Source organism: Schistosoma mansoni (genome assembly GCF_000237925.1).
Source record: "Schistosoma mansoni, WGS project CABG00000000 data, chromosome 3 unplaced supercontig 0044, strain Puerto Rico, whole genome shotgun sequence".
NCBI lineage: Eukaryota > Metazoa > Platyhelminthes > Trematoda > Strigeidida > Schistosomatidae > Schistosoma > Schistosoma mansoni.
In genome coordinates this window covers 1,383,186-1,408,505 of record NW_017386006.1, presented here as the reverse complement: position 1 = coordinate 1,408,505, position 25,320 = coordinate 1,383,186, and the positions used below count along the sequence as shown (strand labels likewise).

At 32.4% G+C, this 25,320-nt stretch overlaps 1 protein-coding gene and 2 non-coding genes across 3 annotated transcripts; all 3 read left to right on the top strand.

Annotated features, from left to right (window-relative positions):
* Positions 1–221: 221 nt before the first annotated feature.
* Smp_167630 (solute carrier family, putative) lies at positions 222–25,320 on the top strand (the record flags this gene model as incomplete). Its single annotated transcript, XM_018791452.1, has 11 exons — positions 222–368; positions 5,884–5,908; positions 9,419–9,588; positions 10,787–10,915; positions 12,834–13,047; positions 13,668–13,933; positions 15,311–15,397; positions 17,526–17,607; positions 19,682–19,762; positions 23,221–23,408; positions 25,174–25,320. 11 exons carry the CDS (start codon positions 222–224, stop codon positions 25,318–25,320), a joined length of 1,536 nt encoding a protein of 511 aa, XP_018645397.1.
* Positions 3,158–3,229, top strand: Smp_tRNA_00256_Pseudo_TTT.1.1. Its single transcript has one exon. It is a non-coding gene (tRNA).
* Positions 7,183–7,256, top strand: Smp_tRNA_00312_Pseudo_TTT.1.1. Its single transcript has one exon. It is a non-coding gene (tRNA).

Here is a 25,320-nt window from a genome sequence, read left to right as displayed (position 1 = left end):
GAACTTTACATCTAATCAATCAGCATCTTCAATTAATCTTTTATTCAGGAACAACAAATAAACAACCATTGAATTTCAAATCGTGCTCTTTAGTACAATACCTACATTCAAGTGTGTTCACTTTACCATGTTCAATTCCTAAACATATTCGGATTTAATAAAAGCAAGTCTATTCTCAATATACAACTATGATTTGGATATATACACCATATATTATAGTTATGTTGATATCATTCTCCAACATTATTCAAGCTGAACAAAATGCTACAATATGGTGTACACAATATCGTCAATTATCAAATCGAACTTTAGATAAAGAATTTGATATTTCACATTTAATTCTACATTTAAATGAAGATTTAAATGCGGTAAGTCATTGTTGTTAACATGTCTATCTTATTTACTGAAATCTTCTTTGGAAATCTTTTTTGTAATTCAATTGGAGAGTAAGTTATGTTTACAGTCTTATGTCTTCTTATTAGTTTCAGTGACACTTTATAATGAAACAACTATCCCACACAAGAACGATTTTAACAACAATCAACATATGATTATCAGGGATTAACTTTACTAGGTGATTCCTTTAAATTTCGGCAAAAATAACCGTAACCAACAAAGCGCAACCATGTTAAGAGTGAGACAGTTACTTGGCGAATGCACTGGATAATGGTCTCTCAACATCACGCATTGATTAAAGTCAGGAAAGTAAACTATATGATTTCGCCATCAAGCTTTGGGCTCGATGTCAAAAGTTCTTGAGGTTGATTCCCATAAAGGTTTTGGTGAACTACTGATGAAGAATGTCAGACTAGGATTAAAAGAATGCTTATTGCTTCCTGGTTCTTAGCTGTTCTATAAACAAAGTTAATGATATAAAATTTGAAGATTGGATTCCGTAACTATAATCTGTTCATTCTAATTAGTTATTTCATTTCTTATGGCAATATTTTACTTACAATTATTTAAAAAGTTCAAATGTCCCCAGATTTCTCGCTTACATTAAAATCGAGTCCCTCATGCGGGGTCGTGGATGCGTACTGCTGAGAGGTCCTATACTAGGAAAAAACGGCCGTTCGGTGCTCCTAGATTTTCAATGATGGTCTAGCTTAAATCGACTCATAAATTCAATATCATTACTTCATTCTGACAAAAATATTGAACCATTTCAAATCAACCTAATATGATGTAGATCAAGTGTCTATCAATACAAACATCCTCACTTAAATATTCATGTGAATAAGTAAAATTGAATTGAATAATCATCGTAAACTTAAATACAAAAATTCACACAGTTTTCTATAGGAAACAATGAAACTACACAACAGAAACTTGAATACATTGATTCTCAAGAGCTATTTATTGAGTTGCATCAGTTAAGTTAGATTTGAACACAAATACTCAGGAGAAGTCTCAGAGCAAATGACTCGCATGTGAACAATACAAACATTCTTGTATTTACATGGAATGTGAACACCAACTCATACTTATATGCCTACAGTTATACGAAATGATTAATGGTAATTTAGAGATGATTTCACAATCTCATTAAACACATTTGACAACCGTAGAGTAAACTTATATTTTAACTTGAACGGAAATACTTTAACTCGTTTATTGAATGCAAAGTTCCTATAGTCTCCTTTAAGCTACATACAATAAGCATATAATACTGTAAAAGATTTATATACAAACTTATCATTTATTATAAGATTAATTACTTATTGTTTAACAAATTTCATGCAATTAGTTCCCTTTATGAATTTAAATAAAGACAGAACAAATATTGATGCAGAATAGTATGAATTCATTATATTTCGTGGTTTCTCATCAGCTGCTTACAACCAAATATGTATTAGAATTTTAGCATTGGGAGGGACCAGGACTCTCAACAGTGCAATAGCTCGGCATTTACTCGACACCGGGCACACCATTGACATTTCTCATGCTTTCAAAATCATTAGCAAACAAAGAAGTACAACTGCTTTCCGGTTTTCTGAAGCGATCGCGATAAAAAAACTCCAACCGGATCTATATACTCAAAAAGAGACAGTGGTAAATTTATTACTACCCCGGTAATCCATTTTTTTTGTTTTATTTTTTGATATTAGTTTTGTTTTGGTTAATATTTAGTTTTTATTATATTTCTCTTCCATTACCCAATTCTTAAACCACCCTTTCTCTCACACATTTCCGCTCACTTGTCTCTCTTAATTATATAAACTCTCCAAATTTTACTCAATTATTTCGCAACCCACCCTAATTGTTTTTAATTACCTCTAAAATTATCACACATTTGATCTTATCTGTCTTTGAACTCCACTCAACTATTACGCCACCCTTCATTCTAATACCTAATAACCTCTGACCTTTCCTTGCCCATATATATATAGTTATCATTGATGACCTTTTGTTATTCCAATCCTTTACATTCACTTATGTCAGTCGTTCCATCCCATTTATTACCCCAATGCTAAAACTGTAATGCATATTTGGTTGTAAGCAGCTGATGAGAAACCACGAAATATAATGAATTCATATTATTTTGCATCAATATTTGTTCTGGCTTTATTTATATTGATTAACAGTTGAAAACTTTATATTTCAACGAAATGATCTGATAATTAGTTCTGTTAGAAAAAGAACTGGTTTGACAAGAAGTAACGTTGTTTTATTTCCTTTTCTTTCTGACTTTAATACTGCAGTACTGGTCATTCATATCAAGCATTATAGTGTCTAATTGATACTCTATTAGTGAGCAAATCATATATTATTGGCTAAATTAAGCTCAGCTCATTTTGACTAACATATATGAGTCTAGTTACGGTTTTATACTATTATTATATGTTTACTTTTATATGAAAACACTTGAAAAGTCAATGAACAATAACCTACAATTCAATATCTTTGAATAATACATGAATGTGATCAGAAGTACTGAATGATATTTCTACATTTAGAAATCTGGCTGGACGAATTTTCATGTTTTTGTTTACCTGGGATTCTGATATAGATAACTTAAAGATAAGGAATAGAATGAAGAATAGTTACATTCACTTGGTATTGTTTGGTTGAATCTTACCATTGATGTTTAGGACTAAAACTGATCAGTCTCTTGAATTTAAACTTCACCCCATTGCGCACGCAAATGGCTATCAGGACTCAGTAGCCAAGTGGATAATGCGATGGCCTTTTAAACCGAACGATACTGGGTTCGAGTCCCAGAGTGAATATCAACTCTGAGATGTAGGTACATCCAGCTGATGAGTCCCAAATAGGATAAAACGCGCGTCAAACTGGATTCCACTGCTAGCCACTGACCATCTTTGCTTATAAAGAATTCTTACATCTTCCATACTATTAACCGATATCTCTGTCATTTCTCTCCTTAATTTGATGTAAACAACATAAACTTCTCTTTACTAATGAATACTATTATTTTAACATTGTGAGCAGAAATATAAATAACTAGTACTGTCTTACTGACTTAGTTATTCTTGTTTGACTTGGAAAAAACGTATAACATTGCTGAACTAAACTATCAAATACAGTTACTGTTATAACGTGTGAGTGCATGCGTGCCCTGTTTCATATATGAACGTGCTGATTCCCGCCAATTAGAGAGGAGCAAATTATCGATCAGAGCTATGATACATGAAAGCCCTATGAGCAGTCTTGAGTACTTATCAGTCCTGCTTTCTGCCTAGCCCAGCCAGTTAAGTCCAGAACACCAACAACAGCCTCTGCAAAATGAATCATTATTCTCAAACATACTGGGTTTATGTACCAACTAAAGAGACCACATCGTATCATAAAATAGGAACTAACATTTGTACAAGATTTGTCCAAATGTTGCTGTGAATAGAGGAAACAGTAATCAATGGACTGGGGATAACTCAAGAATGGTAAATCGTATAATGATAGTTCATACGTCAAAATAAGGCTTACAATAAAAGGAACATGAATATGAATAGTTAAGTTACTTAGCAATTATATAATAGGAAATATAAATATCATATTGGTCCATAAATAGTCCTCAAAGTTACCATTCATAATTCTCCACGGGGTATAACAGTTACAAGCTTCTGTAGTCAATCTAAGTCATTTTTTAGACATATACTCATTACTTACTGAAACAGACTCAAAAAAAGAAGATTGAAATGCTAACCGATCATTGGCTAAAACACTGAACATTTCCAGTTATAAATAAATAAAATATTTGTAATATCCCAATGAGTAGAAAAATTAGATTTTCTGACGTTTCGTGACTCAGTGTAAGCCACTTCTTCAGAGAATTCTTTAACCAATGCTCAATTTATTCAAAATTATCAAATCAAAACTTGGTAATGATACCTACAAACTCATTAATTTCCAGTTATAATATACAAGTGAAAAGAAATGATTATGAAAATCGCTACAATTCATAAGTTCCAGGAATTTAAATATACCATAATGCCACATCTGGTAATGTCAAACCTCAATGTTAGATTAATGAAATCGGCTTTTTCTCTTACAAGTGAGCATCATAAATCTATGCTAATTGTATCCTTCATTACCTAAACTGTCATTCATCAATTTGATATAGGACAAAATAATTGATTTCAAATAGTTAAATATCATAAATGTAATGACTGAATAAAATGTAAAATACACTTAGCTACAGATAAACATCTCTAACTTGTGTATATATATCCATTGATTGATTTTAACAGCTTTATTGTTTATCATTCTTCCATAATATGTATAGTACAAATCAATGGATATGATAGAAGAGCTTTAGTTTATTAATGTATTTTAATTTTTCGATACAATATATGTACCTTCCCCATTATGCCAATCATGAAACAGTGGACGAAATGTTAATAATAATAGTAATATATATATACATCAGATATTCTATATAACGTTCATGAATCCATAGTACACCATCAAAGGAAGTATAGTGTTGTAAACATTCAATAAAGAATAACATAGACTGGTTTAACATCAAAATTATTGATTTTCGTATACAAAGTCTATATCTAATCATCAGCGGGTTTTACACAGTAAACAAACATGGAGGATTATCTACATTTTGATCATTGAACAGGTAAGGATACTTTGTCAAATTGTATGGAAACGATGAGTTATAAAATTATTGATTAATTATGCTTATCAAAGCAAAATAAATCATTGAATATGAGATAACTCTGAATATTCTGTATTTTTTTATCCTACTTTGAGGCTCCTTGGAATTGTAAGGATATGATTCAACAGCATAATGAAGTCAAAATATTTAGGCTTAATGGTACTTTTACTGACATCAGATTAATTATGTACATACTGTAATATATGATCCTTATATATTGTTGTCAATGGATAGATACCTCATTCCTGATCATGTTATCTCCATGTCACTACCTTCGATTTGTTTCTTAACTCAAAATAGTTTTACAGTTTCTATAACCTAATAACATTTACACATACGTCTAAAGTCAAATAACTCTGTTAGGTTTGACGAAATTCTAGAGATTTTAATAAATCTTTAATGTTATTTCATTGAGTATTATGTTTAATCTTCTTAATAGAAACAATGTATTCTGCCATATGATTGCTTTATTCCTAAATGAAGTCATCGAATGAAGTAGTTCAACAGATGATAACTCTATAAAATGTTGACACATTTTGATCTCGTTATCCATATAGTTTCTCAACCTACTCTTTTCTTAATTACTGCGAGAAGTGTTCGTAGGAACTGTCCGAACTTGTGTAATACATTTCTCAATGAATAAAAGTAAATATTCCTGAAAAGCTGATGCCTAATACCATAAAGGGACAAACATCAAAAAACCGGTTATTATTATTATTATTTGGTCCTATCTTCTTTTCTTTTTATTGTTTATTTAGACATTTTCATATGCTCCTGAACCAGGTTGGTATGAAAATATGATAGTATATCGTAATAACAAGACTGAACAAAATTTCAAATTAATGTGTATGAAATTATATGAAATAGTTACGGATTCAAAAAACAATTCAAAAAGTGGAAACACGGTAAATTTAATAAAACAATTTATATTACTTATTCAATAGTTAACATCATGAGTCAATTCAAGCTGGAACATCATGGAAAACCTGGAAGCACTGGATGATCATTTTGTCCTATTGTGGGACTCCTCAGTTTTAAATGACTCATGATCTCAACTATTTAAATTACTATAATATCCATAAAACCTCTTCTGATAATAATTTATATTACATTAAACAATGACCTTTATAAACAAACCTCAAATTTTTTGATTAAATCGTTTTAACATATAATAAACTAGTGTTTCAATGAGTTGTAATACAAGGGATATCATATATTGTAGTGTGGTCTACTTATATCTTCATAAGTAGTATATGGTGATGGTCAGACATAGAATGTATTTTGGGAAAAGACCGATAAGGAAAGAACTGAAATGAAACGTGATTGGTACAATAATGCATAAACAATGAAATTAGAGAAGATGGATTGATATTTACAGAAGGAACAGTAAAGATTAAGACAATTGATTGTTATTTTGTAAATTAACTGTTTGCTGTATGGTTATGAGATTTTAGTAAGACAGTTTGTAATTTGTGCTTAAGTACATTCTATTGTCCCCACTCGTGTTCTCATTCGCTACAATATAACTATTTAAATTCCAGTATAATACAAAAGATATCTTAATGTATTGTCTCATCTCATGATTCTACTACACACATTGTTGTTCGGCAGAATGTTGAAAGATAGATTATTTCAAGTAAATGGATAGCACTTTTTTAAAATCTTGCCTTGACCATATAATTAATATTAAGCAAAAGATGAGTGTTTGCATGGAAATTAAACAGACAGTGTTTAAATACTAAGAGCTATTCACTGCTTCTAAACATTAAATATTTAAATACGATAACCAAAGTGTCGTGATTATTGATTTGCAAGGTCTAAGTCTCAAAGAACTTCATAGGTTCTTCATATGATAAAATATTTTTTAACTTACTGTAAGTATAAATTCACTTAGTGTTACTTGTTTGAATATTCCCATTGATGTTTAGGACTGCAACTGGTCAGTCTCTAATTGGCATATGTGCATACTATACGTATTGCTTCAATATAGACTTATTCAAACAAATAACACTAAGTGAATTTAAACTTCACCCCATTACACAAGCAAGTGGCTATCAGTACTCAGTAGCCAAGTGGATAATGCGATGGCCTTTTAAACCGAACGGTACTGGGTTCGAGTCCCAGAGTGAACATCAACTCTGAGATGCAGGTACATCCAGCTGAGGAGTCCCAAATAGGAAGAGACGCGCGTCCGAGATTCCACTGCTAGCCACTATCCATCTTTGCTTACAATACTATAAGTATGTATCAAGAAGTTATTCTCCGAGTCAAACCGTACATAACTTGATAGAGGAGGTCTAAATATACACATATATGGTTTTATTAATTTGTCTGAGCAAATATCTACAGGAAATGATCTGGGGTCCGCATTGTTTATTGACACCAGTGTAAATCACTTTTACAAACAATAAATATTATAACACAGAATTGAATTTGTTTCCTAATAATAAAAAGAGCTCCTATTAAATATCTTTTCTTCTGTATTATTTTCAGTTACTGAACGCTTACAATTTTTGGAATATTCGACCGAAAGGTTAGCTAATTGATTTTACATAATTACTGTATTCATGGGTTGATTAAAACGAAACCGCTATGGAAGACTTAAAAGCACTGGATGGCCCTTTCTTCCTAGTATGAAAATCCTCATCAGCACACATCCACGATCCCACACTCGGGAATCGAACCCAGGACCTTCTGTCTCCCACGAGAACGCTTAACCTCTAGAGCACTGAGCTGGTCGGCATCCAACGGTGTTATTCTCTAACTTCCACAATCCCCACAAACCCCCTCATTTTGATCATTATTGTACAACAATTGGTGAAGTGTTCCTTTAACTTGATCGATATCACTAAAGGTCATGTAAAGTAACCATGAACACGTATATCAAAATATACTGATCGATCCGATTCAAAATTAAATAAGAATGAACAGATAATAGTTTTAAAGTAATATTCTTCAAATACCATATATCTATCATTATTCAACAGTTCAATGCATAGTCCTTTAAGGTTTGAATTATTCGATTCATTAGAATATTTTTTAAACAGTGATGTGAAGCAAACTGGTATATAAGATTGTTTTACGTTTGCTGGTTCAGTAATTGTTAGGTAGTTTATTTATGACATGTATCACGGCAATCTAATGCATCAGCAGGAAACGTTTATTTTTTTCTTAAAAGGATAGCCTGATGATTTATGAACGGTGTTCTTTACGGTTATTTCCAGTGCCAGGAAGAATTATTGATAATTATCTACAACTAGCGAAAGTAAAATGAAAACAGAGAGCACAGCAACAAAGCAATCATTGCCAAAATATGTCGGTCAGGTTTACCACTGTTCATGTTAGTTATTATTCAAATAACTTATAGTTGCTAGGGTCATTGTTAATGTAAAATGACAGCAGGTAAGTGGTTAAACATTTAAATTTCCTGTAATCTCACTTGTGGAGTAAGATACACTTACAGACGCTAGAACATTTAATGCATTTTCAGAGGAGCAGTATGCATCAATGCAGCGAACAAACAATGGGTGAGATTTTATCGTACGGATAGATTGTGGTAGATTATTCCAGAGTCTAGAAAATTTACAGGTAAAGTAATTCATACAGAGAGAAGATCTAGAATGTTTCGCCAGTGACAAGCAGTTACGAATGTCGTAATGAGAAGTTTCTACATATTGAATCGCTTGGTTGGATGTGAAGAATAGTTTGTTAAGTATTTTAAAGAAGAAGAAGATAAGATTTAGTTTGAGTCTCCTCTTCCATAAAGGGTAGAGCCCAGGCTTATTACACCTAGATTTATAATTCAAGGTACAATCAGTTCCGAGAATACGAAGTGTAAATCGTCTCTGTACTGATTCCAGCTTTAATTGATCCTTTATGCGCGCACTACTAAGAAAAAACGCACAGTATTCAAGGATTGGTCGAATACAAACTTTGTACATTAAAATACGTGATTCATTGTTAAAAAGGTTCCGAGTTATGTAACCTATGAGGCGTTGAGACTTGGAAGTTTGTTCCATTATCTGTTCTTTAAAAGACAAGTCGTAGGAGTACTAAGTCCTAAGTCTACTATTATGTAAATCGGAGTTATTCACCGAATGTACATGATTACTTGTTCAGTCAACTGGAAATGGTAATCAAATGAGTCGAAAGTAAATGATATGAAAATTGATCTAACTACCAACTTCTTATAGATATTAGGACTTTAAAGACCCAAAAACTTATTACTAAATATTGCTTATTATTTGTTAAATCAGTACAATAAGATTGGACCTTCTTTTTAAATCTTTCTAGTTTGGATTGCTTCATTAATTTCAATTTTTGTCATAAGTGCAGTTGGATTATTAGGAGTTGGTGTAGTACCATTAGTTCAAAAAGTATTTTTCAATCAAGTTATTCAATATTTGGTTGCATTGGCTGTTGGGACTTTAACTGGTGATGCTATGCTACATTTACTTCCTCATGTAAGTATACATCAAAACATAATCCAAATAATAATATTATCATACTATAAAATTATACTGAATAACAATCATAAACGATCACTAATTCGTTTTCTTACAATTCAATTGAAAATAGTAATATTATAGCATTCAAACGTTTGCTTCATCTTGAAATACATCGACAGTTTATATTAAGACTCAATTTCGTGGAAAGTGTTACTTTCGATTCTCAGTAATGGATAAAGGTTAGGCTTGAGGTTTGTTACGACATTCATTCTCAAACATAAGATCGGTTAAGTTTGTTTAAATGAATTTCAGTAAACAGCTAATTGGTATTTTCAAGGTTTATTGGAAACAGCGTCTTCTGGAGTTTTTGCTAAGGAATATAGTTCGGAAAATATTTTGTTTAACAAACAACTACATTTAAACAATATCGTGTCTTATATATGAGCCTAGTTAAAATGAGTATGTTTTCATGCATACTCAAACTGCACAAACGTTAAGCTATACTTTGTATGCATTTCAGAACTAAATTAAAACCCCTGTTAAAGTATTTTTTTCATCAAGTGTCACTATTTCAACTATTTCTGACTGTGGACTTTAATGAAGTAGATAAAGCAGTAAGAATGAGGAACAGTACTGAGGTTTACTATACTTTATTCAATATCTCTGAAATAATTTATATATCGACTAGTTTCTACAAGAGTTTCCAAGTTAATTGTCAATAATCGAGCTTCAACTATCAGATATATAACTCAGTTACTTAGCCATATAAGTTTCTTTCGGTGTTATGCATTTGTGATACTTGCAAATTTTATTCGTAAAGCGACTTAGCTAAAGGTATTGAAACTCAACTTTTAACCAAATGTAAAGGAAAATGATAGGAATAGATATATTGGAGCTTTGTTTTTATATCTTTGTCTAGCGGTTAGTATTTCAAAGTCTTTTCTTGTGTTGTATCAATGATGTTCCTGGGTGTTTTTCTAAAATAAAAGAACTGTGTTGTGACAAGTAATAGATAGAATCAATCACATGTTAAATGTACTGATCAGCCAATATGAAATCCGTAACTCCTTCGATTAACAGTTTACAAACTAAAACCCATCAGGTAGTAAACACATTCAGTCTTGATTTCATGAAATAATATATTGTCTTTTTGATTTACGCTATAAGCGGTGGTCAAGGTCATGATTATGGTGGTGAAGTGATATCATCTAAGGAAGAAAATAGTGAACGTATAGCAATTATGAAAGGCTTGGTTGCTTTGGGTGGTGTATATTTCTTTTTCATGGCGGAGAAAATATTAAGCTTAACTTCTGAATATCGGGCTGAAAAAAAGCTTGAAAAAGTGAGTTTTATGTCAAATTCCCATTCATACATTATGACTGCAAATTTTTTAAAAGTAACAGATTTTTCTAAACGAGTAATATGATAGTTATTACGAATACTCCGACTCTTTGGTAGGTTGCACTCATTATTTACGGTTTTAGACATGTTTATACATGTTTATCAGAACTGCTTGATTTACCGCCTGTAGAATAATTAAACAGTTCATTTCTACATGAAGTATTTGAAGATAATACTGTCCAGAATTACAATGAATACCTTGAAATCAAACCCCATAACTGATATATCTAATATTAAATTCACTTAATATTACTTGTTTGAATCTTCCCATTGATGTTTAGGCTGCAATTGATCAGTCTCTTATTGGCATATGTGCATACTATGCGTATTGCCTCGATATAGTTTTAAATCACAAGCATTATAAGCAAATATGGATAGTGGCTAGCAGTGAAATCCAGGACGTGCGTTTCGTCTTATTTGAGACTCGTCAGCTGAATATTTTTGAAAGGTTACAAAAAGCTAGGATCTCACACAAAAACTTTAGTTAAGGAATAGAAAATCCGTAACAAAAATTTCACACTTTATGACATTAGACATTTTTGAGAACAAGGGTGAATATAAGACAGTAAGTATCATTTATTCAAATTTCACAATGGTTATTTATATTGACTAATGTTTCTATTTTAGTATTTTAACAAGAGTTGTTATAAGATATGCATCATACTATTGTAGTTGGATAAGAAATTTTATAATTGTTAAATAAATATGAAATTCATAGTTGAAATCATGAGTCAATTGAAGCTAGACCACCATGGAAAACCTATAATAGGACGAAACGGCCGTCCAGTGCTTCCAGGTTTTCCATGGTGGTTTAGCTTCAATTGACCCATGATCTCAACTATATGAAATATGAAATCGATAAAGAATTAAAGATGATTCAATGAAAAAATTCCTCTCTCAACAAATATCATTTACCTTAACTGTACAACTGTATTTGTGGTCAATTAACAAATAAAGTAGTCTATTGAAAAGTTAAAAGAAATAGTGTATCCCTTGAAATGTTGACAGAAAGCTGCTTGACTATCGAGTATTTACAAAAGTAATAATAAAATGGAATTACATTTGTGAAGGATAATTCTCTATTGAATGAGTATGAGAAAGGTGAAGAATAAATTTACAGTGTGGAGATAATAATAATGAGTAATTAAAGATTTCTTTTTAAAAATGAAAATGTTAAAAGGATGTGCTTATAACCATTAATGAAGAATTAAATGTCAAAGCCATGGAAGAATAATAGCTTAAACTTGTTGTTTTTAAATATAGTGCTCATGGTTGAAAAGATTGCTTGCTAATGCCATTGCAGTGTACAAGTTATTGATTTGTACTTCTTTTGAGACAAATCGCTTGATTGTATAGATGAATTCGAAGGACATATCTTGTGGGGCAGTGTGATTTGAATAACAAGATGTTCCAATATTGTATTATTAATTGTTCTACATACGCTATTCAAAAGTCGTCCAGGATAATGTTCAAAGGTTTGTTTAGAAAGCCGTCACATTGTACGGTCAATGTAATCTCCTCCGCAAGACCAAGTAAACTTAAAAATATGCATTGATATGGCCCAATGTGAAAATTTGTCTGTAGGTTCTTAGTTGTAAGTTTCACGTTATATGTAGATGTATCGTATTTTCCAGCCTTCCTGTCATTTGTAGATGCATCAAAGACAAATTTTCACATCGGGCCATATATCAGTATACCTAGCTTTCGTGCTAACAACTTTAAATGAAATGATTCAACGTAAATTGCATATACATTGTTTACAATTGTAAACATATCAAGGAGTTTTTAACAAAATTTCTATTCAACAGAAAGTACAGTTTAAAATTGTGAAACTTCAAATTTCTTTTTTGGATTGATAGGAAGATCGTGAAAGAGCACTACTTAATTTACCTGTAGCTCCAGTAACCCGTCGTTTAAGTTCTGTAAGACCATCTTTGGCTCCAGGTGGACTTTTAGCAGTACCTGGGCAAACCAGAAGACTATCACAACTTGATCCTACATCATGTAGAAGAGCATCACGTGCTATGTCTATCGCAAATGAAGATGTATTTGTTACGGGACTAAGTAGCAAAGGTAAGATTAATCTTTCATGCAAACTAATTAAACTGCTTATTTTGTTGTATCTATGGTAGTGATTGAAGCAGATTTTTGTGAATTGTATTTCAACTTAAAATGGCTTTTAGATGTTAATAAGTACTAACTTAACCTGTGAAGAATCACTGTCATTTGTTAAAAGTAAACAGGAGATAATGTTTTAGAAGTAGTATAATTGACGGATGATCGAAATTATTGAGTTCAAACAGTATATAAGTCAGTCAATTACGAAGCCGACAGTGAAAAGCAAAAATACGATTTTCATCAGGCAAGTTTTATATAATGATTACAACTACAAATGGACAGTATTTTCAGTGTTAACACTGCTTTGTTTTCCTATTTCCTAAACACTGTATGGTCGTGAAACTACTTATTGTAGACTGTGAAACATGAACTGTAACAATAATCTTTAGATGTGCGTACGAATTTGGAAAGTATACAATACTAATAGACTGTGGGTACTTCGACATATTGTCCTATTTTAATCAATAAAATGTAACTTAGAAAAATAAATTACGGTCTGCACCATCTTCATTAGGTTCATTTAGATAATGTATTTTTTAGCAAAATCGTGACAGTGATATGAATCATTTTTTCAGCAATGAAATCAATCGACATTCTTTATAGCTATGCAGAGGAATATGATGAGCTTACAAGAAGATCTTCACAGGACAATGGTGTAGAACAACCATTGGTAAAACATGAAGCACAGTTGGACCTTCCTGATGGGAAATCAAAGCAAGTTAATGAAGAGAACAGTTCAAAGAAAGATATACAACAACATCAAGAAAAGCTTGCAATAAATTTGCCAAAAATTACAATAGCAGAAGAAAATGAGACCAATATAAAAGAATCAGAAAAACAGGTGAATTCAGTATGATTCCGCTTATTAACCTTGTTTTATTGTCATTCTAGTTTTTCACCATTATACGAGCTTATTTGAAGTAATTTAATATTTGAATTGATGAGTTGATTAAAGCTAGACCACCATGGAAAATCTGGTCTAGCCTTAATCGACCTCTGAATTCAACTATTAAATTACTACAATCTCCCCTTTCTGATAATAATTTGAAGTAATGAAATATGGTTACAGGAAAACTGTATAACAATTACTTGTTACTGAAATTCGAAGGTACAATCCTTCGTTATTTAGTTTCAGTTGAGGCACCATCGAAAACCGAGAAGTATTAGACAGTTGTTTAGTCCTTCTCAGTAGTGCATAACAAAGATCCTATCAGGGACCGAGTTTAGATCATTCAGGTCACTCAGTGGATGCTTAACTATTACAATCATCAATTCGATTACCTTTAAAAAACTAAACTATTACCCACTAAACCCTTTCAACTCAACTATATCAGTGGAATTATTCAGTCGATCAATTTGCAGCAAGCGTAAACACCATGAAAACAGTTTTAATTACTGATCTAACTGTGATGAAGAATTGTGTGGAATGAGAGGATTCCATCATCGTTCAAAATTAGATAAACAATAAATAGATTAGCACATAATGACTAATCGATATAAAAGTTTCAGTTTTACATTGAGTAGATTACGTCACCGATACTTTATTTTTAACTCCTTTAGCTTCATCACTGTTTGGTGAGTGTTCAAATCTCTAGGGGAGCATCAGTTCCTTCATGAACGAAGATAAGCTTTTCTGACAAGTGTCAACTCATACAAATCCCAGACGAGTGGCTACCCACTGATGACCTCAAACTGCCAAGCACAGTGCATAAGTTTTTGAGCTACTTAAGCTAGTGATTGACCAGTTATAAGAGATTAATTGAAAGTTAATTTGTATTAGTTCAAGTTCTTTTAACAGTGAAAGTACAAGAGATTTAATCCAAGTCGATGAAGTCAGGAATTAAGTAAACCATTCACAGAATACAGATGGCGGTTGTAATACCTTGTCGTATAATAAGGGCGTAATAATTACAAGACAAAAAAGTTGATCAATTGACTTGGCATTTCGGATTTCATCATGTAAGTTGTCTTAGAATGTAATAAAAACTATTTGAGAGATTACCAATGCATGATACTTCCATTTCAACATGAATCAGTATATGTTTGAAAACCCAGATATTTATATATCTTGTTATTAGCTTATATTTGTTTGCTTTTGGAATGCTTCTCTTTTTTTTTAATTTACAGCAAACTTGTATGATTCTCATTTCAAAAAGTTATTTATTTTAAATATAGACAAACTGTTAATTGTTCTTTTTATAACTTTCATCATATTCAGTTGCGTATCGACTTATCAGATCATCATCAGGAAGACGTAAACACATCTGATCATGGACATGGTCATAGTCATGGTCATTCGCACGAAGTAAAAAATACAAGTTTTTTTTTTCACTTTACCTTAACCTAATATTCATGTATAATTTTTAGTTGTAATCTGTGTATCCCATCAAAAAGAAGAATGTTAGCTGTACTGACATTTGTACTTGTCAAAGTTAGTGGTCAGAATACGACTTGCAGTCAGATGTTCATGTATCCATGAGCCTAAGTGATCTGGCCCCGCATGTCCAATGTTTCGATGTTAGGTAATTAAAGGTAGATGGCGTAAAAACTAATGTAAATATCTTAGTCATACAAGGGGTCAATCTCGGCCATTACAACTCAGTTACAAATAGCAAACAGTGAAGCTATTTGATGATAATACTCTGTCAATTCATATAGATTGATTACTGTAAGCCAGTTACTAATGTTTATAAAGTAGTAATTAACTAATTATTGAGTCAGTAGAATTATTAAATAAATTATCAGTATTATATCTACTTATTGGTTTATTCAAAAACATAAATTGAACTTTATACGTAAACGCTTGTTCTCAATAATAAAGATATGCCTCTAACATCTTACACTTAACGCTTTAAGAAACTAGTTTTCTATCTAAAATGTGTGAATTTTGCATTATCGGTTGCTGTGTTAAGCCCACATAGCTTATTTTGGCTTCCAGATAAGTCAATTTACTCATTCTTCTTGAATCACATTTTGACCTTGTTAATTATTCGTTTATCTACCTTGACTGTTTTTATGTAAGCATATATGTATGCCTTTCTTATCTTACTCATCACGTGTCTGTAACTTATCGATTCAAGCTTGGATAAATCGAGTTGGCTCACACGCGTCCTCCACTGCTCGTCATTTCACTTCTCTCTTTTCTCTTCATTTCTTCGCTCGTTTGTCTAGATCAACAATTGTATGGAATATACGTATGCAAAATCCATTCTCGTATTTGGCTTATTTATTTCTGTTAATCACTAACGCGGATTAAGTCGATAATCATGTGCGAGGATTGACGGCATGAATATTTCATTAACAATCAACCATACGATCTAACTGGAGTCAGATTTAGGGCTACTAAAATTCTTCTTCTAGTTTGAATGAATAATCTGTATATTTTCTATTGATTAATTTGTCTCATAACATTGTGCTTTTTCCAAATAGCCAATGTTAATTTCAACAAAGAATAAACATAATGACCGACTATTCAACTCTAGTTGTTATACTATTTAATATCTATCGATTAATGTAACCAAATAGTAAAACTGGTGTATGGTTTCTTTATGATTAGTAATTTTGTAGGAAACAGGAACACGGGTGGGAACAATCGAATATACGTAAGCACAAATTACAGACTATCTCGCTAAATTCTGATAACCATGCAGTAAACAGTTAATTTGCAAAATGATAGCCAATTGTCTCAATCTTAACTGTTCAGTCCGTCTTCTCTGATTTCATTGTTCATGCATTTTTGTACCGATTACGCTTCGTTCCGCTTCTTTCCTTATCGATCTTCTGGCAAAATACATTCTATGTCTGACCATCACCATATACTACTTATGTGGATATAAGTAGACCACACCACAATTTTACTTTTTTCAGTAATATTTGGAGATGTTATAATATCGGCTAGACTTCACCTAATCCTTAATCCTTATATATATTAATGGATAGTAATATTGATCTCTTATTTCAATGGTATATATTTGAAAAATTAGAAAATCTTCCATACAAGCAAGTTTTACCTGATCTTTCTTTGTACTGTAACATATTTATGGTTACGATTCATAGTTATTTGTTTCAATATGAACAGGTCTTAATTTACCTTCAGAGTTATTTTACCGAAAGAAAATGGCTGCTCAGTTGTATGATTCACATTTGATAAAATGACTCTCCATAGCAGTATGTAAGATTTCGCATTTTTGTCTAAGAATATATTGACTATATGATCAAAAGGTTAGCCATTATTCCTGATGAATGACTTCAAGGTCCTATACAACACAATCTCTTTTATTTAAAAATCCGATGAATAGGTAAATTAGAATGAAGCAGTAGAATAATTTTACAAATCGAAAATACTCATCATCATTCATTACTGAAGATGTTATGACAAAGAAAAGACTGAGTAGTTTTATATTAATGGCTAGAATATATATATTTCTTTGTAGGTTCCTGAATCGGTAGCCGCAGTTGCTTGGATGGTAATCATGGGTGATGGTCTACATAATTTTACAGATGGGATGGCAATCGGTCAGTTTTATACTGTGTTACATTTTGTTAATAATACCAGGTTTAAAGTTTGCAGTTTTCTCTAAAAATTTGGGGTTTATTCATTCTTATCAATAAAAAAGTTTACATCAAGCAACATTCGTGGATAACTTGTGACGTGGAAAATATACAGATACACTTAGGATAATCCAACGTGATAATCTTTAGCAATTAGCTAGCTATCAACACTGTAGGATCTGGCATATTCTGGCACACCGTCATACATGAAAGCTACGTTTTATTCATAGATAGGTATTCATGAAATCAGTAATATCAGTAAATACAATGTGAGATTGTGTACAAACTGCTTAAAAATTGCATAAGAATTATTTTAATGACTGAATAGTAGTATGATTAAGAATTCGTAAATTTCAAAATAATATCTAAACAATAAAATAGGACTAGTCACTTTAAAACAGTTATTTAAGTAGTATAGTGATAAAACAGAGTTTATTAGAATCTAGTGATAAAATTAATGCCTGAATAAAAGATGGATCAGTTAGTCAGTCAGTCAGCTACAACGTAGGACCAGGCACACATATGCATCGGTCCAAGTTGCCATACCTCATTAGCACAACAAGATGAACACCGGATTCATAGAAGTAATTAATTTAGTGGTGGTAGTATATAAAAGATAGGTTGTATATAAAGATATAGAATAGGAAAGAAGAACGTTATGAAGCAATTTTAATCTTAAGGTTTAAGGGAAGATAAAGAGTGTATACACCTACGCCATTGTGATCGATTCTGAGCCATGTCACATAGAGTCTCCAACCAACGATTACATTACGTACCTATAAATATTGAGTAACCTTTAATTAAAGTGAGCTGTTTCACATATCTTCTCCGGTTCGTTTCGCTTTGCTGTCTCTCTCTCTTGCTCACTTCCCGTTGTTCTTGCTTTCTGCTTTGCTTGCCGGCTTTATCAATCGTTAACAATATACTATCCCTAAAATTGATGTTTCAGCTTTTGCATAATCTTGAATACATTCATAATACTACTAGATTGGGCCTGAACAAATACTCAGTTAACGGAATATTATTTATTGGAGTCAGATATAGAGGAATATATGTATCGCTTTATGACCTCAGTTTTGATTAGCTTCAGTTTCGTATTACACTGGTTACGATGTAAAACGTTAACACTTGTGTTTCAAATTAACCAATGTTTAATGAAAACAGGTTTAATCTCTTAATGGTATTTACCATAGTCTGTTATCAGTCAGTTTTCCAGTACCTGATTACATACATACTGATTGAACTTGCTAGTCTTTGTGCTATGCCGTGAACTGATTAAAGTTAGGAATATAATGCATTTGACCATCGCGCAACCCAAATCCCCTTGTCTCGGTTCCTCACAGGATCACCGACCAGCACTACTACAATAAAATAGTTGTCTATTTCTAATCGGATCTTAGTGATACCCCAATTGTTTCCATCCCACGACTTATCACACATTTGAATATTAAAATATCTTTTAATCAACTGTCTTGTGTCAAACATATCAACCTAGAAATCAAATTACTGATGTGTGGGCGAGAATTATGTTTATTCTGTAAATCAGTTTATTTCTGTGTAAACTGGTTTAGATGCTATTGACCGATGTTATCAGCTTTAATTGCTTGTTTTGAAAATCTATTTAGTCATTGTTATAAAGCCTACGAACTTTACAGTGCTTCATGATTTACGAGGTTTCTTTGGGTGATATCAGTTAGTAGTGAAAATTACTAACACGCAGTTACATTAAATGACGTGTTCGATCTTCTATCCTAACTAACTAACTAATCCAAATAAACTCAAACTTAAATCAGAGTCGAACACACATTCTTTTGAATTCAAAACACCCAAATCGACTTGTTTATGACATTCACTATATTGACAGTGAATTTTTCTTGTACTTTGAATTGGCCAATATAAAACAATTATCAAGGATTCCTGATTATATTGTCTTAGGAAACAAGGATTAAACAACTGTTTCAAACAGTTTATCACCTAGTTATTTATAAAAGAATTATTTAGTTGGTCATACGAGTTTTGTTTGCTTGTTTTTTTGCAGGTGCTGCGTTCGCTCAAAGCATTTCAGGTGGTCTTAGCACAAGTGTTGCAGTATTCTGCCATGAACTACCTCACGAGCTAGGTAATGTAAAAAATACATTAAATGCCATTAAAAATCATATCATACTTCGACAATGAATGTTATATACCTCACCCTTAAGTTTCAGAGATATATATTTCACTTCTGTTGCGGTTAAATCAGTTGATTTTGGCGACTATGGAGAGTTGGCAATGTAGAGTACAGCAATAGTCAGGAAAAATGTGTATTCTTCAGAAGTTACAAAGTATTCATACATATACATAGTCTTAAATCTTCCTTCTACATCTTTCAGTGTGCTCGGTAGTCTGAACTATCTCCTTATCTGAACTTCACGTGGTATGTCAACGCCTTGTTTCCAATGTACCGAAGCTCCTCACTCCATCCGACAACTTTTGCGATTTCGACACCACGTTCCGCTACACACTACTTACAAACAATCTTGCTAGCAGCGACCACATGAACTGTTCTCCAGGCTTCATAAATTTAGCTTCATTGACTTGTCTGTACGAAAACAAAAGCTACATTTCAGCCTACAAAATGAATAAAAGTTTTTATACTCTAACCATAGACATGATCTCAGTCGTAAATAACTATGAATGTTTGTACTGTAGTCATTCTGTCGACAGATACTAAAGTTAGATGTATTGAATCCTAATCAGTCAAGAACATCTGTCATAATGTAGGCTTCGTGCTTGCCATTTCCGTTAAATTATACTTCATTTAGGATTTTCAGGTCGTTTCATTGTCCACTCCGTTAATATACGTTCAGTTAGATCGTTTATAAAAGCTATCATGTAAAACGACCACAAAATTTGTATCTCTCATGTTAAGACTACTTTTTTTACCGCTTGTATTCGTGTCAGTGAAATTTCTAATAAATTCCCAAAATTTTCACAGTCTTCACAATCATCTTACATTTTCGGCTGCTTATGCAATATTACTTAAAATATACTAGTAAATACCTGTACGTTTTGTACAAGTAGTAATATAATCATTCAATCCGCACACATTACGCTATTCGATTACATAAATTAGGCGATCTAAAGACTCGAATGTTATGTTTTGGGATATTTGGTGTACGTGTTCTAATTAATCTAGATAATGTCCATTCTAATAATCGGGGTCTGAAGGTCAGGTTAAGGTTTGACCCCCTCGGAGAGGTCGAAGATGGCCAATAATAAGTAGACCCATTTCGGAACAGAGCAATTGTCCATTGATTTACATGGAGTTTTGTTCTCTGAGTTGGATGATTTGGTCGTGGAGCTTTCATTGTTCTTCTGAATAACAGCACCACAACAAACTTCAGGCAAGAGTGATTTGTTCAAACTTCCCCACATATGACTCACAGCTTGTCCTGTATAATTCAATCTTCATTGGCTATTGTTGATATTTAACCTGTCATTGTCTACTTTATTTTGGTAGTATCTCCCATTGATTTGATCCTTAGTCCTATATTTCTCAACGATTTTTCTGGTTGTTTGATAAATTGGATCGATTTCAATGTGTTTGTAGATTACTGATTGACCTAAGTGTCAAGCTTCTAAAAATCACCTGATGCGTTTAGTATTCCTTCTATCCAATATTTCAACATTTTTCCAGTTGAATGTGTGTCCACAGTTGTCCACATGAATCGATGTAAGCGAAGATATGTCATGAACTTTGACTTCTGCTTGATGTTCATGCAGGCGAAGATGAAGAGGGCATCCGCTTTGTGAGATGTAGTGTTTTTCGCAGCTTGAACAGTTCATGTTGTAGATGATGTTCGGTTTTTCTTCTTCATCATAGCAATTATTCAGTGTCCTGTAATCGTCACTTGACGTTTGATCAAAGTTATTTTATAACATCAACTAATTTAGAATCAAACAACCTTTACAAAATGCTCATACTAACAACTGATAATGAGATGAAGTGGAAAAGAGTAATTACAAACATGTACTTTAAATGTTGCCCACCATAATGTTTGTTATTCATCTCATGAATTTGTACTGCATAAATAAAACTACTTTATAAACTCTGTATCACTTTAACACTGAAAAGGTATTTCATTAGAGATAATCTGACTCATGACTGCTAGAATACCATGTCACGTAATCCACAAAAACCCACCAATTTCATTTTTGTGTATTTTCTTGAAGATTATTTTCATTAAAAGGAGAATAAATAAATGATATCTTACTTAGGAAGCACCACTTTGATAGAATGTATCATTTTTCAATTTGTGTGAAATACTAAATAGTATGAACCATCCTAAATTTACTGAAATCATGAACCAAAGTTAGATCACTATTGAAAATCTGGAAGTGCTGAACAACAATATCATGGATTGATTGGGGTTAGACATCGGTACAGCTGGATGCCAACTCAATGGTTTAAAGTATAAGCGCTTGCACCTGAGAACAAAGGTCCTGGATTCCATCTCCTGTGTGGTGGTCGTGGATGACTACTCCTGAGGAGCCCCATACTAGGGCGAAACAGCCTTCTACTGCTTACAGGTTTTCAATTGTAGTCTAACTTAGATTGATCCTTGGTTTCAGTGAAATTCAATAACCTCCACAACCCATCCTAATTTTAATTAATTAGCGAATATCATGAAATAAAGTATTCCGGATAAGTTTACATGTTATTGAAATATCCAGTTGACTACAAAGTAAAGAAATCTGTAGACGACTTTCTTGTAACTGAATCAAAAACTTGTGTTATGACAAATCATTAGGATATCTGATTTTATTTATTTAAACACATACATATTGGTATAAAGGGGCACCATATACGTATGCGCCACACAAAACAATGAGAATGGGAAGAGAAATGGGGAAGATGCGTATATATAAAAGAAAAAAATAGGATGAGAAAAAAGAGGAGAGTAATGATGGGGGAACTGAAATGTACAACCAGAAGGACTCTCTCAGTTAAGAAAGTTAGAACCACTCTTTATGAAGAAAGTAAAAGAAGGTTACAGCAGGCTCGCCACTGGCTTATATTCCGAGCCATATCTGACAACGTCTCTAGCCACTGTGTTGCACCATCTCTCGGACCCCATCCAGGGAGTCGTGAAGGACCAACAGAAGCTAGCCCTTTGCAGTTTTCTTTCATACCACGACACCATGTCATACACTGACCACCTCTCCGCTTTTTCCAACCAGTCCCAGCGTCGGCAAATAATGCACGACGTGGAAAGGATATCTAATGGTTTGGCTTGATTCTAATTATTACGGTTATTGGTATACTAACACATTACGATCAGCTCTTTAGTAGTGGATATTGATTTCTTGAATGATCATTAAAGTTTAATTTGATAACCCACTCACTACTTGATATGTGATACATTTTAATCATAACTAAATACTGACTGACTGCTGAAAAATAAATAATGATCCTTGATAATGATAGAGTAAAATTGATCAGATCATGATAATAGAATGTTGCTATACAAAGAATTTGAACATTTTTGTTGTCTGTCATTGTACAATCATTAATCTTAATTCTTTTTTTATTCATAGGTGATTTTGCTGTACTTTTAAAAACTGGTATGCGGATTAAAGAAGCAATGTTTTTCAATATTATCTCATCAATTCTTTGTTTATTTGGAATGTTAGTTGGTATAGGTATTGGTAATGTAGAATCTGCAAGTTATTGGATATTTGCAATTACTGCTGGAACATTTATTTATATTGCACTTGTTGATATGGTAAGTAAAAAGAAAAGAATTATGATTGAATTTATAATTAATTAAATTATTCAGTTGTTGATATTTTGATTGAAATTTGATCAGTTCTATTTTCCATACTGTTAGACACATTCCATTGATTCGATAAAAAAACTGCCTCACACTTAACACGGTTGAACTCTTCTGATCATGGCTTCTTACTCGAACTCTGAGAATTACCTCTCAAAGGTAGTCACTAGTGAGCACATGGAAATTATCAGTACAGGGTTATGGTACTCGTGAATATGCACTGATGAGGAGTTCCATACGAGAAAGAAACGGTCACCCAGTGCTTCCAGGTTTTTAATGAGGGTCTAGCATTGATCGATTCATGATTCCAATTAAAAAACTCAAAAGTCTCCACAACCCTATACTGATAATTATCATGTGGTCACTGGTGACTACCTTTGAGAGGTAATTCTCGGAGTTCGAGTGAGAAGCCACGACCAGCAGAGTTCAACCGATTCGATAGAAGAAAACAGCAATTATAGTCTTTGTTTCATTGGTTTTTAGCTATCTATCCTAGCTGAGGTTATCAGCATCGTTTTCGATGTTGAATAAGGATTGGAAATTTAGCTATTAATTGACCATATAAGTGCTACAATTATATCAAAATTGAGCCAGAATGGCATGTGTTTTTGAAGATCGAAAGCGTGAGTCAATTGGAAATACTAAATCTCCACAAAACCCCTTCTGATAATTATATAAAGCCCAGTCTCATCCATTAAACTATCCAATTTTCTAAATACTTCCAATTATATGTGTAAATAAAAGCTTCTATTAGTCATACGAAGTACCATTTAGTCAGATAATGCAACAATAAATAACACAATAAAAAATGTTACTGTACTACTGATAAGTCAGTGAAGAATGGTTAAAATTCATATTATCGCATACTTAAAAAATACAATCCTTCAGAGCAAGTGTTGTTTGAGTCACAGATCTGCAACATCTTTAACTGCTTTTTTCTGGGAATTCCTTCACAAACTAACTGATGACATTAAAGTAATTAGTCTCATATTACTAGTCTCTTAGTGCTAATCAAATCCTATTAGTCAAATAATAATGCAGTCACCAAACATAAACATCTCGATGCATTTAGCTTAACGTTAGGTGATTGCAGAGAATGGGTTCAGAGACCTGGACATAGTTTTGTGCTACCTGAGAGTCGTCACCATGGTCTGCCTGGAATGGCAGCGGAAGTGACAATTTCCATAGAGTTTAAACCAATGTCAAAATATATTATTCGTATCATCAGTAGCTTAACAGAAACGGCTCTGATGAGATGGATTCCAGTTCCATGAAGAATATGATTCAGCTAAAGATTGATAATGTACCATGATGACAAGTTACAACTAGGTCTAAATCTAATCTCAAGAATTCCTTTTATTTATAATTAATCAACTAACAGAAATCCTCTAAATGACAACAACAGCAAAACTAAAATGAAACGTCAGTATCCAATGTGTATGATGGCTTAAAATAGTCATCTAATTTTCGAGTGAAAGGTCAACCTCATTATATTAAATTCTGCCAATACCCAAAAATAAGCTTCTGTTAATTGACACGTAATAGCTATATATAGGTTTAGATTCTTTAACGGATTTATTTAACTGACCTTTTTATTTGTGACTGTAATAAATATCGATATAGCTTTGTCTTTTTTGAATGAATTAATTCAACTATATTCGTAATATTGTTGATTCTATCATATACATATATTGATCTTTTCTATATATCATTCTAGTTACCTGAACTTAATTCACTTGAATTAAGACCAGGTCAAACACGAATTGGTCAATTCATTATTCAAACAGTTGGTTTAACAACTGGTGTTGGAATTATGCTGGTTATAGCTTTATTTGAAGATTCTATTCGTGTAATAGTTGATTAA